This window comes from Hemibagrus wyckioides, linkage group LG17 (assembly GCF_019097595.1).
Source record: "Hemibagrus wyckioides isolate EC202008001 linkage group LG17, SWU_Hwy_1.0, whole genome shotgun sequence".
NCBI lineage: Eukaryota > Metazoa > Chordata > Actinopteri > Siluriformes > Bagridae > Hemibagrus > Hemibagrus wyckioides.
Genome location: NC_080726.1, coordinates 18,666,136 through 18,681,065, shown reverse-complemented (window position 1 = coordinate 18,681,065; position 14,930 = coordinate 18,666,136). Strand labels below are relative to the sequence as shown.

The following is a 14,930-nucleotide window of genomic DNA, read 5'->3' as shown; positions in this document are numbered from 1 at the left end:
AATAATTTGTCATGTGCCCTTGATCATCAGTTACAGCTTGACAATGACATGTCATGCTGTTCACGAGTCGACTTATTGTCTGCTGAGGCATGGCATTCCACTCATCTTGAAGGGCGGCCCTCAGGTCATTGAGGTTCTGGGGTACAGGGTTACGAGCCTTTACACGGCATAGGTTTTCTATGGGATTCAGGTCTGGAGAAAGTGCAGGCCACTCCATTTGAGGTACCCCAGCCTCCAGCAGCCGTTCCCTAATGATGCGACCTCGATGAGCTGGAGCATTGTCGTCCATGGAGATGAAATTAGGCCTGTGTTGTTCATGCAGGGGCACAATGACTGGATTAATGATGTTATTCTTGTCACTGTACCATCCACAAGATGTAGGGCAGTTCTGTATCGAGTAGACACACCTGCCCAGACTGTAACTATACCACCACCAAAGGCTGATGCATAGTGCTCTCCTTGACGTCTCCAACATTGTTGGCGGCCATCATTTCTGCTCAAGGTGAATCTATTTTCATCAGAGAACAGCAATGAGGCCCACTGGTCCCTCGTCCAGCGTAAATGCTCCCTGGCCCATGCAAGACGATGACGCCTGTGCCTGGTGGTGTGGTCAGGTACCCTTCAGGTTGTCTAGCACGCAGACCACATTGATGTAAACGGTTTTGAATGGTCTGACGTGACACTTGGGTTCCTCTCACCTCCCTTAAATGTGCCTGGAGTTGAGTGGCATTCATCATCCGGTTCCGCAGGGCACTGTTCACAATGAATCGATCATCAACGTGGGATGTGGCCAACAGACGTCCACTTCTATGCCTTTCTGTGACTCTTCCAGTCTCTCTGTATCTCTGTCGCAACCTGCTGATGACACTCTGTGACACTGTAAGCTCAGTGGCCACTTCCCTCTGAGAACATCCTGTTTGAAACCTCGCAATGGTGAGGTACTGTTGATCAATTGTTAGGTGTCGTCTTGGTCTCATGATGTCAAAATGTGAACAGCATGATGAAGAGGACTGTTTAAATACCAATTCTAATTGAACCAGAAAATTTATTGATTGATTCATGGATCAAACACCAGTTGTGAATTTTTCAGTTAAGCACCTTGTTAGAGAACAGTAAGTTATGCAAAAAGTGAAACACTGAACAGTTGGACATTCAAAAGTGTAGAGAAGGTCAAATTAAGTTCACCTGTAAAGGTTATAGTGCATTTTAGGTGCATCCTGAAATTTCACCCGAAAGCCGAATATCCTTAACTTTTTGTGAGTAGTGTATATATTGAGCTAATAATGTTTTCCCCCGACCCGTTGAGAGACAACTAACAGTCCTATGGAAAAAAATGGTAGAAATGGACTCATTATTATATTCTTATTATTATTATTATTATATGCCATTATTAAGTCAAACCTTGAAGAAGTGCCCAGGTTGATGTTCATCTTAATCTGACTATAGTTTCTTCAAAGAAAGGCTTCGAAGTCGTGTCAGTGATGTCAGGATTGTGGCAAAACTGCCACCATGACCAACCTCAAGTGAATTTTGGATTGTTGAGGAAAATATGACAATCCTTCTTAGTGAAGTTTTGTTCCATATGACCAAAATGTAAGCAAAGGTCATATTCACAGTAAAGTTATCTGTAATAGTTTACCATGTGAGTTTTTCAGTAAAGTGTGTGTTTGTTGCTATGGTATAAACATTACACTTCATTCTATTTCTGAAATCACAAAGAGGATTAATCAATAATGTGTGTGTGTGTGTTTGAGACACATTCAGTTATATCAAATTGTCCAAACCATTTGACTAGTGTGTCTGAGTTGTGTGTGTGTGTGTTTCAGAAGAATGGCTAGAGGTCACTGGTGGTGAAATGAGTTTTTGGTTTTTTTTTAAGAGAGAGAGAGAGTGTGTGTGTGTGTGTGTGTAATTGGCTGATATTGCTTTTGTTGACTCAAAAGAAGAAAATGATTAAAGAGCAAACAGCAGAGCAAGTGATGATGAGGAAGAGGGGAAATAAAGTGATAAAGACAAAGAGTACTTCTATATGTTATTAGACACCAGCAGAGTTAAATTGCACTGTATATTTAGACAAATGTGTGTGTGTGTGTGTGTGTGTGTGTACATGCCAGCTCAAGAGCACACTGATGGGACACTTATTAAGACAACTGTTATAGATTACTGTGTTCCCATTTAATTTATTCTATCCATCATTATACCATTTCTCTCTCTCTCTCTCTCTCTCTCTCTCAGTGTGTGTGGTGTGGGTGTGATAAATTAGTGCTCATTAATGTTCGATCTTAGTAACTTAATGAAAATAAAAGGTGTAATTATTACAATTTATACTGATGAGCCTGGAATGACTGGCAAAGGTTATTATTAATACTTATAACTGTGTGTGTGTGTGTGTGTGTGTGTGAGAGAGAGAGAGAGCGAGAGAGAGAGAGCGAGAGTGTGTTTATTGGCTTATGGGAATGACATCATGTTTACCCACCAACCTCAAAGAGATGAAAGATGTTATGGGGACAAAAGTGCTGGTGTTCATTAGGGAAATGGTGTGTGTGTGTGAGAGAGTTGTGAGGTGTGTGTGATTGAGAGAGAGAGAGAAAGCTGCAATGCGCTTGTTTTTTTGTTTTTTTTTACCAGGTTTTTTTTGTAAAATGTAAAATGTAGGCATGGCTACCAGTTAATTATATGAGTTTGTAGACTTGCTATGGATGTACTTCTACTGCAATCATTATCGTAAATAGAGAAAATTCTGGGACTTTTAAGTAGTGTTTTTTTCAAGTGTGTGTGTGTGTGTGTGTGTGCAGGTGGTAACCGTGGTGATGTGTTCGCCCTGAGTTTACTCTCTTCTGATTGGAAGCTGTACGTAAAGCGGCCGTTGGATCGTGAACAGCAAGAACGTTATATCATCAACGTCACTGCAACGGACGGCCTCCATGTTGCCATGGCAACTGTCCATGTTCTCGTCACCGATGCCAACGACAACAGTCCTGTGTGTGACCCGGTGAGACACGCACAAACTTGCACCAACACACATATTCAGAGACTAGAACATGGGCATTATGTGTAAACATTATGTGCATTTGTGCTCATGCTTCATTTGTTGTGTGTGTGTGTGTGTAGGTGGTGTACACTGCATCAGTCCCTGAGGATGTTCCTGTTGGAAATCTTATCCTGAGAGTGAGAGCAACTGATGCAGACACCGGCTCTAATGCACAACTGCAGTACACGCTGTCAGGGGGCGGGGCTGAGGACTTCACCATACACCCTTACACAGGTCTGTCTGTCTCTCTGTCTGCCTGTTTATTTGTATCTGTCTGCCTTTCTGTCATAGTGGTGACTGTGTGTGTGTGTGTGTGTTGTAGGAGAGCTGAAAACAGCAACGTCATTGGACCGGGAGAAAGTTGAGCTGTACTCGCTAGTTGCCAGGGCGACAGACGGAGGTGGGCTTTCCTGTGAGGCGACGGTTTCCATCAAGCTACTGGATGTTAATGATAACCCTCCTCGGTTTGGCTCCACCCACTACGAGACCAGCGTTTATGAGAACACAGCTGCGAAAGCCCTACTTACACAGCTAAATGCCATAGATCCAGACCTGGGTATGAAATACATGCATGCACACACAGACACACACACACACACATACGCAGTGCTGCTGCTGCAGTGGTTTCTAGCAACCTCCCCTGCATTATTGATGAGTCCTGTGTGCTATCTGTTCTGCAGTGTTGCTACATGCCTTCGTCCCCATTTTTTCCACTACTGGTGGTTTTCACTTTTCTCTGAAAATGAACACTCCCTGATGCGGTTATCTGCAGGGTGATCTCATGGTGAAAAGCTCAATAGGTATTTTTGCAGGATTTGAGAACTGTCTATTCTAATCCCACCTCTGGGTAGCAACCACATGTGCATATGTGTGACATGTCCCAGAGTTTCAGATATTTTTTTTTTGAGAATGAGATTTTTTTTTCCTTAAAAAATGCCAGGAATCTGCTGAAAACATTGAGTTGATAGAGTGCAGTCCAAAAGACTCTGAGGCTGCTTTAGACGATGTTGTTGTTTAAGGATAGAACACTGCCAAGATATTTATACCATGTTCCAGTGGACAACAGCGATGGCGAGCAGATGAGATTCTGTTGGGTTTCTAGTATTACATTTGGCCAGGATTTCAGTTTTCAAGATTTTTTTGACATGTTTAACCCCATTTTCTTGTAGAGTGTGTCAGCAGCATTCTTCAGAGATTCTCTCAGCTCAGTATGTGGCAAGAGGTGGCTTTTGTAATGCCATGAAATCTCATTTCATTCAGCCAGAATCTGTGAGGAATGTAGTGTTGTGTTTATCTCTTGATGCAGTAGGATATGACACACATTGACAACCTGGTCTGGGGATACAGTCTTCTTGCTCACTCAGACTGACTCACAATCTATCCGGCTTAAGGACATGTGGAACTCCTGAAGGATGTCTTTTATTATTATCTGAGCAGTCATACTTTTTGTAGGATATTCCACAAGTACTAGTTCACTACAACAAGGGTTTTGGACAAGTCGGGTAATACAACAAACAATTCCCAAAGCTGTTCCAGCAGCTGCCTGGAAGTGATTTACATTTACATTTTTGGCATTTTGGCAGACACCCTTATCCAAAGCAACGTCCATTTTATTACATTTTGTACAACTGAGCGATTGAGGGTTAAGGGTCTTGCTCAAGGGCCCAGCAGTGGCAGCTTGGTGGACCTGGGATTCAAACTCACAACCTTACGATCAGTAGTTCATCATTAGTTTACTATACTTTATTTTGTCCAAACGTAGTATAGCCACATGTATTTGGACACCTGACCATCACACCACCCATGTGTGCTTGTTGAACGTCCCATTTCAGACTTTGCCTGCATACTTTGCGGCTACAAATGCCTCCCCTCCGGAAAGGCTTTCCACCAGATTTGGGTATGTGGTTGTGTGGATTTAATGCCAGGCGGTCTAAATTTGAGTGGCTTGGGTTGAGGTCATAGCTCTGTGCAAGCCAATTAAGTCTTTCCATTCCAAACTCGGAAAACCATGTCTTCATGGCCAGCACTTTATGCTCAGGGCCATTGTCATGATAGAACAGGTTTGGGCTTTTTAGGTCCATTAATGAGAAATCTTAGTGCTACACAATACAAAGGCACTCTAGGCCATTGTGTGCTTCCCAATTTGTGGAAGCAATTTGGCAAAGGCTCTTGTGTGAGTGTAATGACCAGGTGTCCACATAGGTACTTCATATAGTTAGGGCATATAGTGTGTCTTATGCAATCTTCTACTATTGTAGCTGTTACCTTACAGGCAAAAGAGCTCTGGTAATTGGGTATGGTATGTTTAAATGTCTAGCTCTGGAGAAGGGTGACTGTTACTATTTTCTGTGTAAAATTAGAGAATAATGAGCATTTTTGTGAAAAGGAAAAACATGGTAATGTGCAAGCAGTGAATCTGTTCTTTGTAGCTTTTTTTTTGCAGATCCTTAGGTAGAACTTTTCCAGTAATGGATGTCAGCAGTATGTTTTTGCTGTTTCTGTTGACAGCTTTATTTTTGTGCCATTTTTAATCCTTCTGAAATATGCAACCTTCTTCCCCAGGCCTGGCTGATAGATAAAGAGTTCCAGCTGGAATGTTTGTGAATTTTAATGACGTTTGACTGTCGTCCTGGTTAACCACCTGTTGATCCCCTCAATTTTCAAAGTAAACCATTGCTGCCACCCCTGTAGAAGCGCTGTAGAACCTCTGGCCAAGTTCTCAGAGTTCTGCCCCCACAATACACAATCACTCACCCTACCATTCCAACCACAAATGCCAGGCATGGTCTGGAGGATCCTTTTTCAGTCTCTGTAAAAATGAAAGGATCATGTTGCTCTTGAAGAATGGTAAAATCTGGTAACTTTTTAATCAGTTCAGGGCTGGATCGAGATGGTTCCAAAGTGTTTAGCCAACCTATGAAAGATTTTGGGCTTGAGGTTGTGACAACCAATAGGTATAGTTTACAACTTTATAAAAGCATGCAAGGTTACACCCTGCTTGCTTTTCTGTCACTTTGCAGCATTAGACTAGACCCTAAGACCTTAGGTTGCCTCCACTTAAGAGACTATCCTTTGGAGCCTACAGAACTCTTGAGATATGTTACTGATATTGCCTGTTGATACAAGAACCTCATTTACCAGATAAGGCCCCAAGCAGTCTTTGTGTATGAGAGGGTCTGTACTTACAGGGGGAAACCTTGTGCTGCATTTGTGGTGCCTTGTAAGGGGTAATTTAGGGCAAGGGTTAGGGTTAGTTAATTCAGCAAGTAACAGCAAGTTACTTTCAGCAACATGCAAAATGCATGTAAAGAGCATGTAAAGCTCTTTAAAAGCTACTTTACCTACACTTACAGTTAGTACTTGACAAGACTACCCCAAGTTGAAGAGTTGAAATTTCTAGTTGTAGGCAGGGAATTAACTTCACCTCAAATGCAGCTTTAGCCCGTTTCTCTCCTGTGGCAAAACACCTGAAAACCAGAAAAGGGGTACTTGCACACATCTGAAAAGGTACAGGCACTCAATTCTAGACAGAGAAAAGTGAATGTCTGTGGAAATAAAGGCATAAATAGTTTATAGTTCAAGACACCAAGGTTCTTGGTTGTCTTTGGACATTCCCTTATTTTCTGCACTAATGCAGCGTCCTGAATAAAGATCATATTTCACATTTTTATGACACTGATAACAGCCTTTAATATTTAACATGAACCTAAATATGGAAAGAAAGTTAAGAACAGAGAAGTATTTTTAAAAGGAAGGGGCAAAAACCTTGCAGAAACTGAAATCATACAACACATCAGTTTTCCATCTATGATCATCGCTTTCTTGTTCTGTCTGTCTCTCTGTCTCAGGTGAGAGCCGGAAAGTAGTATACTCACTAGTGGACTCAGCTGAAGGTGTCTTTTCCATCGATAAGTGGACTGGTGTGGTGGCTCTAGAGAGGCCGCTGGACCGTGAGGTCCAATCCTCATACCTCGTGGTGGTACGGGCGTCTGATCTAGGTGTCCCCTACCGTCTCTCATCTCTGGCCAACCTCACCATTGCTGTGCTGGATGTAAATGACAACCCTCCGGTGTTTGAGCGCCGTGACTACAGTGCCACGCTGGCCGAGGATGCAGCAGCTGGCACAGCAGTGCTGCGTGTCCATGCCCACAGTAAGGACATCGGTACTAACGCTGACATCTACTACAGCATCCGGTCTGGGAATGCACAAGGGCACTTCAGCATTGAAACACACACAGGTAAGTAGGCAAATCTTTACTTGCATACAATCCTGAAGGGTCCACGTGCACAGAGTGAACTGGTATCTCTGTGTCCTAAATGCTAGTACACTAGCATGCTAAGCCAACATATAATTATAGAATGGTTTGGTACTGCTAGACTATTAGACATAGTATTACTACTACCACTGTTTATTATGTCTAGTTTTAGACACAATCCCTGGTCATGGCATGCCTTTTTTATGGGTCCAAAATGTTTCACTAATTTCTAAATAGTACCTATCTCAAGTTGTTCTGTTGTCGTACATGTGTGTACGCGTCAATATACAGATGGCATTTCCTTTCAGTCTGACAGGATTGCTGAGAGGATTTTAAGTCATATTTCTAAATGTTCCTAATCCTTACTGCTGATATTTTTAGCTGGGTTAGGAGCTAACCTGACAGGATTCCTGAGAGGATTTTGACTTATATTCATAAATATTCATAACTTTGGTTAGCTGGCTAAAGTGAGCTAAACCTGACAGGATTTTTGAGAGGATCCTTAAGTCTTATTTATAAAATGTTCATAATTTTCACTCTGAATGTTGGTCAGCTGTGTAAAGTGACCTGAATCTGACAGAATTTCTAACTTCAGAATTTAACTTTGTGTGTAAAGGTATGTTTGAGAGCCCAGTGTGACAAGTTGTTGTCACTGATTATTGTCATTTAGCTAGCTAGCATGGAATGCATGGTGTACAAGATTTCCCACGTTGTGTACTATTTTGACATTCAGTTTGTTAGTATTTAGGCATGAGATGTAGATCTGTAGAAGAGTGTCTAGTTTTCACTGTGTTGGGAAAGCTTTACTGTAGCTGCTAAATACGGAGATTGCTAGCTGACAATGCTTGCTGCGTAGTATTTCTCAGAGATGGTAATCGTTTTAAGACTTTACCAATGATGTGGTAACTGGGACAGGCTAATAAATGCTATGCTAGCTAACACTGCTTGGTCTAGTGTTTGGAATTAATGTATCAAAAGAAATTTGCTAGGCTGAAATTCGTTCATGCTTATTTGACCACAAAAGTTATAGGACCACACACACACACACATACACAAACACACACACACACACACACACACCCACATTCATTCTATAATGCAATTCAGCTCTTGCTGTTCTAGCCAGTATATAAAACTGAGATATAGACAGCCTGAGGACGTTTGTGTCCTAAATCGCAGCCACCCTCCTCTTCACTCACTTAATCTCTCACACACACACACACACACACACATACACACACACACACCCATACACACTCTCGGACACTTTTCAGCTTACAGCTCACGTTTGCTCAAAGTTTCCTTAATAATTGCTGTGCAGAGATATTTAAAGATGCTATGCATGCATGGTGTCAGTGTCTACACCATATTCGTCACACTGTGCATTGTTTAGGTGGCGTTTTGTAAAGCAGATTATTTTCTTCCAAGGCACATTATACCAGAGTTATACTAGTGCAATATATAGATGACCTTTGTAGTGAATAGAGTGTGTGTGTGTGTGTGTGTGTGTGTGTGTGCAGGTGCAATCTCCGTGTCTCACCCTCTGGACTTTGAGACCTGTAAAGATTACTTTCTCACGGTAGAAGCTCACGATGGCGGAACTCCACCCCTCACCGCTTTTGCCATGGTAAACATCAATGTAACAGACGTCAACGATAACGCGCCAATGTTTGGCCGTGACGTTTACAGTGCCATCATCAGGGAGGACGCTAACATCGGTGATGCAGTCGCCAAGGTAACCACATCCAACATTATAAAGAAAAAACACCAGAACAGAACTTTGCGCTAGGGTAGTTTATTTAGTAGCTAGTTGTATGGATCGCTGTGTTACCTTCAAGATGTTGGTCTGGTTGCTTAGGTGACCGCCGAAGACATCGATAGCCAGGTGAACGGCTACATCTTGTACTCCATCGTCAGCGGGGATCGTGAGAACCAGTTCTTCATTGAGCCAGTGACAGGTCAGATCAAAGTCAACAAACAGCTGGATCGAGAAACGGTGAGGAACAACGCTACAGTTTCCATGGCAACACACTCATATTAGATATTACTCAATTTATCAGTTTTCTGTTAAGTAAGAAAATCATTTCTACTTAAAAGTGCCAATTAAACTGAATGTCACTTTGGGAATCATAATTAAAAGCCAGTTGCAATTGTTGAAATAAATACTGATGGTCGTTGCTACCCCGGCAAGGTTACCACCTTGAAACTGATTCTTTCCTTAATAAACCATCCTTGAGGATTTTTATTAAATCACAGCCATTTGACACTTGATTTTATAGTTGCATTTAATTTCCTGTTATCGCTTAAAGTTTACTGTTATCACTAATCTTAGGTCGCATCCACCAGGCAAGTTCCTGAGAATGAGCTGTTACTATAGAAACGGTGCATAAAAGGCTGTGATTTGCAGCATGAATTAATGACAGAGCTGCTGTGATAGAGCATTAATCAACACCTTCAACCACCATTAGCACACACAAACACCTGATTGTAATATTGGTTCCTCTCCCTTTATTAGCACATGACATCATCGATTCATTATTCCTTGGTCTATAAGTGATACAATTTTATTTTAAAAATCTACCTTTTAAAAAAAATCTACATTAAAAGTCTTACATCTAGGATCTGGCAATAAAACCCTATCGTCATTTTATCATATACATCTTATTACCAATTATAACATCTATCATCATCTGTTGTTTAAAAAAAATTCTATAATTATTCTAGAGTTCTGTTTTGTCTGTCTGTCTGTCTGTCATTCTGTCTATCCACCTGTCTCACATCCTGTCTGTCTGCCTGTCTCTCATTTTGCTGTCTGTCTGTCACTCATTCTGACTGTCTCATATTCTGTCTGTCTGTCTCTCATCCTGTCTGTCTCTCTGCCTGTGTGTCTGTCTCTCATCCTGTCTGTCTCTCATCCTATCTGTCTGTCTCATATCCTGACTGTCTGTCTCATATCCTGACTGTTTGTCTGTCTGTCTCTTCTCCTGTCTGCCTGCCTGTCCCTCATCCTGTCTGTCTGTCACATATCCTGACGGTCTGTCGGACTGCCTGTCTGTCTGTCACTCATCCTGTCTGCCTGTCTGTCTCTCATCCTATCTGCCTGTCTGTCTCTCATCCTGTCTGTCCACCTGTCTGTCTGTCTCTCATTCTGTCTATCTGTCTCTCATCCTATCTGTCTGTCTCATATCCTGACTGTCTGCCTGACTGCCTCTCTGTCTGACTCTCCTTCTGTCTGCCTGTCTATCTCTCACCTTTTCTGTCTGTCTGTCTGTCTCTCCAGATTGCAGGTTATGCTCTGTCAGTAAGAGCTCTGGACAGCGGAACTCCCTCCATGTCTTCAACTGTAATCGTTAACATTGACATCTCTGACATCAATGACAACCCACCCACTTTTTCTCCAGCCAATCACACGGCAGTTATTCAGGTACACCCAATGAGCGACACGTAAATAGATCAGTATATACAAATATTACAAATATTCAGCATTTGATTATGATTCGTACTGTCTGACAGGAGAATAAGCCAATTGGGACGAGCATCTTGCAGCTGTCAGTCACTGATAAAGATGCCGCCCACAACGGGCCACCTTTCCACTATCGCATCTTGTCAGGAAATGAAGGGGTGTGGTTTTCATTGGACAGGGAGGGGCTTATAACCTCCAATCAGATGTTCCGCAGGGCTGAGAGAACGGAGTATGTCATTCAGGTTGAGGTGAGAACAAGACTTTTAGTTTGGTGCTAAAATAATCCTAAAAACTGTATCTGTTGACACAATGTTAGCCTAGGAAGCAGAATCTGTATATCCTAACTATGCTAGTATTTCGAACGCAGGTTTTTTTGTTACTAATTAATCTTGAACAATCTCCAGGTCCGTGACTCCGGCAGGCCACCTTTGTCGTCGACGACACTCGTGCACGTGCGTGTGATCGAGGAGAGCGTGCACGTGCCTGTAGCATCTCCACTACATGTCCACATCGTCACGGTGGAGGATGAGTTCCCAGGAGGCGTGATTGGACAGATTCATGCCACGGATCAGGACGCTTTTGATATCCTCACCTACGGACACACTCACCAACAGAACAGCCTGTTTAAGGTACGTGTTACATCTGTCAGGCTTTCCTATTAATTGGTTATATTTTAAATATTGTATACTTTATTAAAAGTCTCCATATTTCTCGCTGTCTCAGGTGAACCCACGTGACGGACGCATCATTGCTCTTTCCGGTCTGGACGCGGGACGCTACTCTCTGAACGCCACGGTGACGGACGGTCGTTTCTCTGTGAGCGTGCCCGTAAGTGTGCATGTGGAGTGGGCGTCAGCTTCTATGCTGCGCCACGCTGTCACAGTACGCTTCGAGCGTGTCTCGCCACACGACTTTGTTTCGCGTCACCTCACTGCCGTCCGCCGCGCCATCGCCGACGCCATGGGAACAGGGACGTCCGATGCCCTGCATGTGCTCAGTGTGCAGCCAGTGGAGACCACAGGCCAGCTTGACCTCCTTTTGGCTGTGGAGGCTCCAGGGGGTGGTGGCTACCTGGCAGCAGCACTGGTGAGCCAGAAGTTGAGTGCAGCACGGCGGCGGCTCGAACAGGTCCTGCGTGTTTCCGCTGTTCTGGATAAGAACTGTTCTGGACTGGAGTGCGGAGAGGCACGCTGCGAACAGACCATCACGCTCGACACACACGCCCTGCTCACTTACACCACCAGCACCAGCAGCTTCGTCTCACCGCGGTTTCAGCGGAGCGCACGTTGTGTCTGCACTGGTGAGTCACGGAAATGCCACTGATACAAAGCCTTGCAAAAGTATTCACCCCCCTCCCTAGACAGGTGATTAAACTCAAAACGCAAAGGTAGAAGCAAGGCGCTACCACTACCATGCTTCACTGTGGGTATGGTGTTCACTGGGTGATTTTTTAGGGGTTTCTTTGCAACAGGGGTAAATACTTCTGTAACTATTTACTATTATCATTACTGTTACTGTATTACTAATTAGCAGTTGTGTGTGTGTTCAGGTAATATGGATATTGGACCTGAACCCTGCCAAGTACTATCTTGAAATCTTGCTATCTTTCCCTCTCTCTCTCTCTCTCTCTCTCTCTTTCTGAAACAGATGGCAGATGTTCTGCAGTGTTGGAGGTGTGTGAGGATGTGGTCTGTCCCGATGATATGCAGTGTGTTAAGACAGACAACAGCAGAGGACCGTATGCCTGCCAGTGCCCACCAGGGAAACTGGGAGAGTGTGCAGGTGTGTGTGTGTGTGTGTGTGCACGTGCATGCATTTTTGTTCATGTTAGTCCGTGTTCCTAATTATTCCTGTGTGTATTTAGTTTCTCATACAACAGACAACTTTAAGTTTTGAGTAAGGGATTTGAGAGAGATGTTAAGTAAGAGTGTGTGTGTGTGTGTGTGCACATGCCCAGGTCACACCTCTCTGAGTTTCTACGGCAACAGTTATATAAAGTACCACGTGATTGACAGCTGGAAGAACGACGAGGTGAAACTGCAGCTCCGCATCAGAACACTGCAGAGAAGTGGAGTCATCCTGTACACACACCCCGCCCCCTGTGCCATGCTGAGGGTACACACACACACACATACACACACACAGAAACTAAAGTCAGCATATTTTACTTCCTGAATACTGTTAAATTGCTTGTCACTTTAAGCCCTACTTCTGTGTGTGTGTGTGTGCACGCGTGTGTGTATCTGCTTGATTGACAGATGGAAGACGGATGTCTCCAGCTACAGTTAGGCTGCTCTGAAGGTGGTGGAGTACTCGCCATCACCAGCCGCCCAATCAGTGATGGTCGTTGGCATCACGTGACTCTTGAGTTGGGTCGAAACTCCACCATCCTCTCATTAGACGACTGGACACAGCAGGCCCCGCCCACTTCCCGTCTCCCCGGCCCAGATTGGTCCATTTCGATGGGGGCGCGGCTTAGTGACGGTTTCCAGGGCTGCCTGGACTCGTTGGCTCTGAACGATGACGAGCTGCCACTGCACAACAAACAGGCACCAGGAGCAACACACACACGCTCACGCACACACACACATGTGGAGGTGACAGCGCTGGGTGAGGTGACGCTCGGATGTGTGCTTCACCACGATCCCTGTGCACACCAACCCTGCACCCATGGAGCCGCCTGCACCAGCCTGCCCAATGGAGGTGTGTGTGTGTGTGTGTGTGTGTAGTCATTATATTTTAGAGTCCAAGTGTCATCACAAAGATAGGAATAACTGACTGTTGTGGGGACATTTAGCCAGTCCCCATAAAGGAATCTACTATTTTACTAAAAGTACAGTTTTTATTTTAAAATGAAATAAAAGAGGCAAAGTGTTTCCTTTTACTGAGGTCAGGTTTAGAGTTTAAGTGTAGGTTAAGTTTAGAGTAGGTGTAGCATAGTGTTATGTAATAATTTCATCAATGGAAGGTTCTCATGAGGACCTAACAGGTCCTCATAACTAAGACCTGTGTGTGTGTGTGTGTAGTCATAGATTCCAAGAACAGTCATTACAAGTATAGTGTAATGACTAGTGTCATTACAAGGATTGTTGGAGTATCTGATTCTTTCGACCTGGTGGGGACATTTTCCTGGCCCTTATTAGGGAAAAGAAATTGAGGAAAATATACAGTTTATATTCAATACAAATGAAAGAGCAGAAATGTTTCCTTTTACTGAGGATACATTTAGAATTAGTATCAGTATTAAGTGTTAATAACTTCTGTTAATACTTTAAAATAATGAAAGATCCTTACTGGGACCTGACAGGTCCTCATAAGTAAGACGTGTGTGTGTGTGTGTTACGGTTTGAATAATTGGCTGCATTATAATTATGTCAATGGCAGGTCCTCATAAGTACATTATACCATGATATGTGTGTGTGCGTGTGTGTGTATGTGTGTGTGTGTTTTATTGACCTAAAATATTTAGTATTGAAATGCTTATGAATCTTAATTAGTAATTAATTAATTGCATGTGTTACTATTTATTATTATTATATAATAAAAATAATAATTATTATTATTATTATTATTATTATTATTATTATTATTATTATTAATATATAATAATTATTATTATAACCAAATAAATGAAATCACTGTTAATTAATTAATGAACAACTAAATTAAGAAAACCATGAAGCAGTATTATACCTTTATGGCAAACCTATAAACCCTAGCTCTACTCCCAAATGTCCTCTTTTTCACTGCATATGCTCCTATAGCGTTACACTGTAGTACAGTTGTAATGTTGTAGTACTATTGTATATGTTGTAGTACCATTGTAATGTTGTAGTACCGTTATATATGCTGTAGTACCGTTGTATATGTTGTAGTACAGTTGTAATGTTGTAGTACCGTTGTTTATGCTGTAGTACCATTGTATATGTTGTAGTACCGTTGTAATGTTGTAGTACAGTTGTAATGTTGTAGTACCGTTATATATGCTGTAGTACCGTTGTATATGTTGTAGTACAGTTGTAATGTTGTAGTACAGTTGTAATGTTGTAGTACCGTTGTAATGTTGTAGTACCGTTATATATGCTGTAGTACCGTTGTATATGTTGTAGTACCATTGTAATGTTGTAGTACCGTTATATATATGCTGTAGTACCGTTGTATATGTTGTAGTACAGTTGTA

At 42.6% G+C, this 14,930-nt stretch overlaps 1 protein-coding gene across 5 annotated transcripts in view; it reads left to right on the top strand.

Annotated features, from left to right (window-relative positions):
• The window catches only part of fat3a (FAT atypical cadherin 3a), a 108,113-nt gene that overhangs the window by 76,667 nt on the left and 16,516 nt on the right, over positions 1-14,930 (top strand). For all 5 annotated transcript variants that reach the window (XM_058413816.1, XM_058413815.1, XM_058413812.1 and 2 more), the window contains 13 exons: positions 2,796-2,992; positions 3,112-3,265; positions 3,354-3,587; positions 6,880-7,269; positions 8,808-9,022; positions 9,146-9,283; positions 10,568-10,711; positions 10,801-10,998; positions 11,155-11,379; positions 11,474-12,050; positions 12,398-12,532; positions 12,708-12,865; positions 13,009-13,453. In XM_058413816.1, coding sequence (XP_058269799.1) covers positions 2,796-2,992; positions 3,112-3,265; positions 3,354-3,587; positions 6,880-7,269; positions 8,808-9,022; positions 9,146-9,283; positions 10,568-10,711; positions 10,801-10,998; positions 11,155-11,379; positions 11,474-12,050; positions 12,398-12,532; positions 12,708-12,865; positions 13,009-13,453 — 3,210 coding nt within the window. The remainder of the gene's footprint in view (positions 1-2,795; positions 2,993-3,111; positions 3,266-3,353; positions 3,588-6,879; positions 7,270-8,807; positions 9,023-9,145; positions 9,284-10,567; positions 10,712-10,800; positions 10,999-11,154; positions 11,380-11,473; positions 12,051-12,397; positions 12,533-12,707; positions 12,866-13,008; positions 13,454-14,930) is intronic.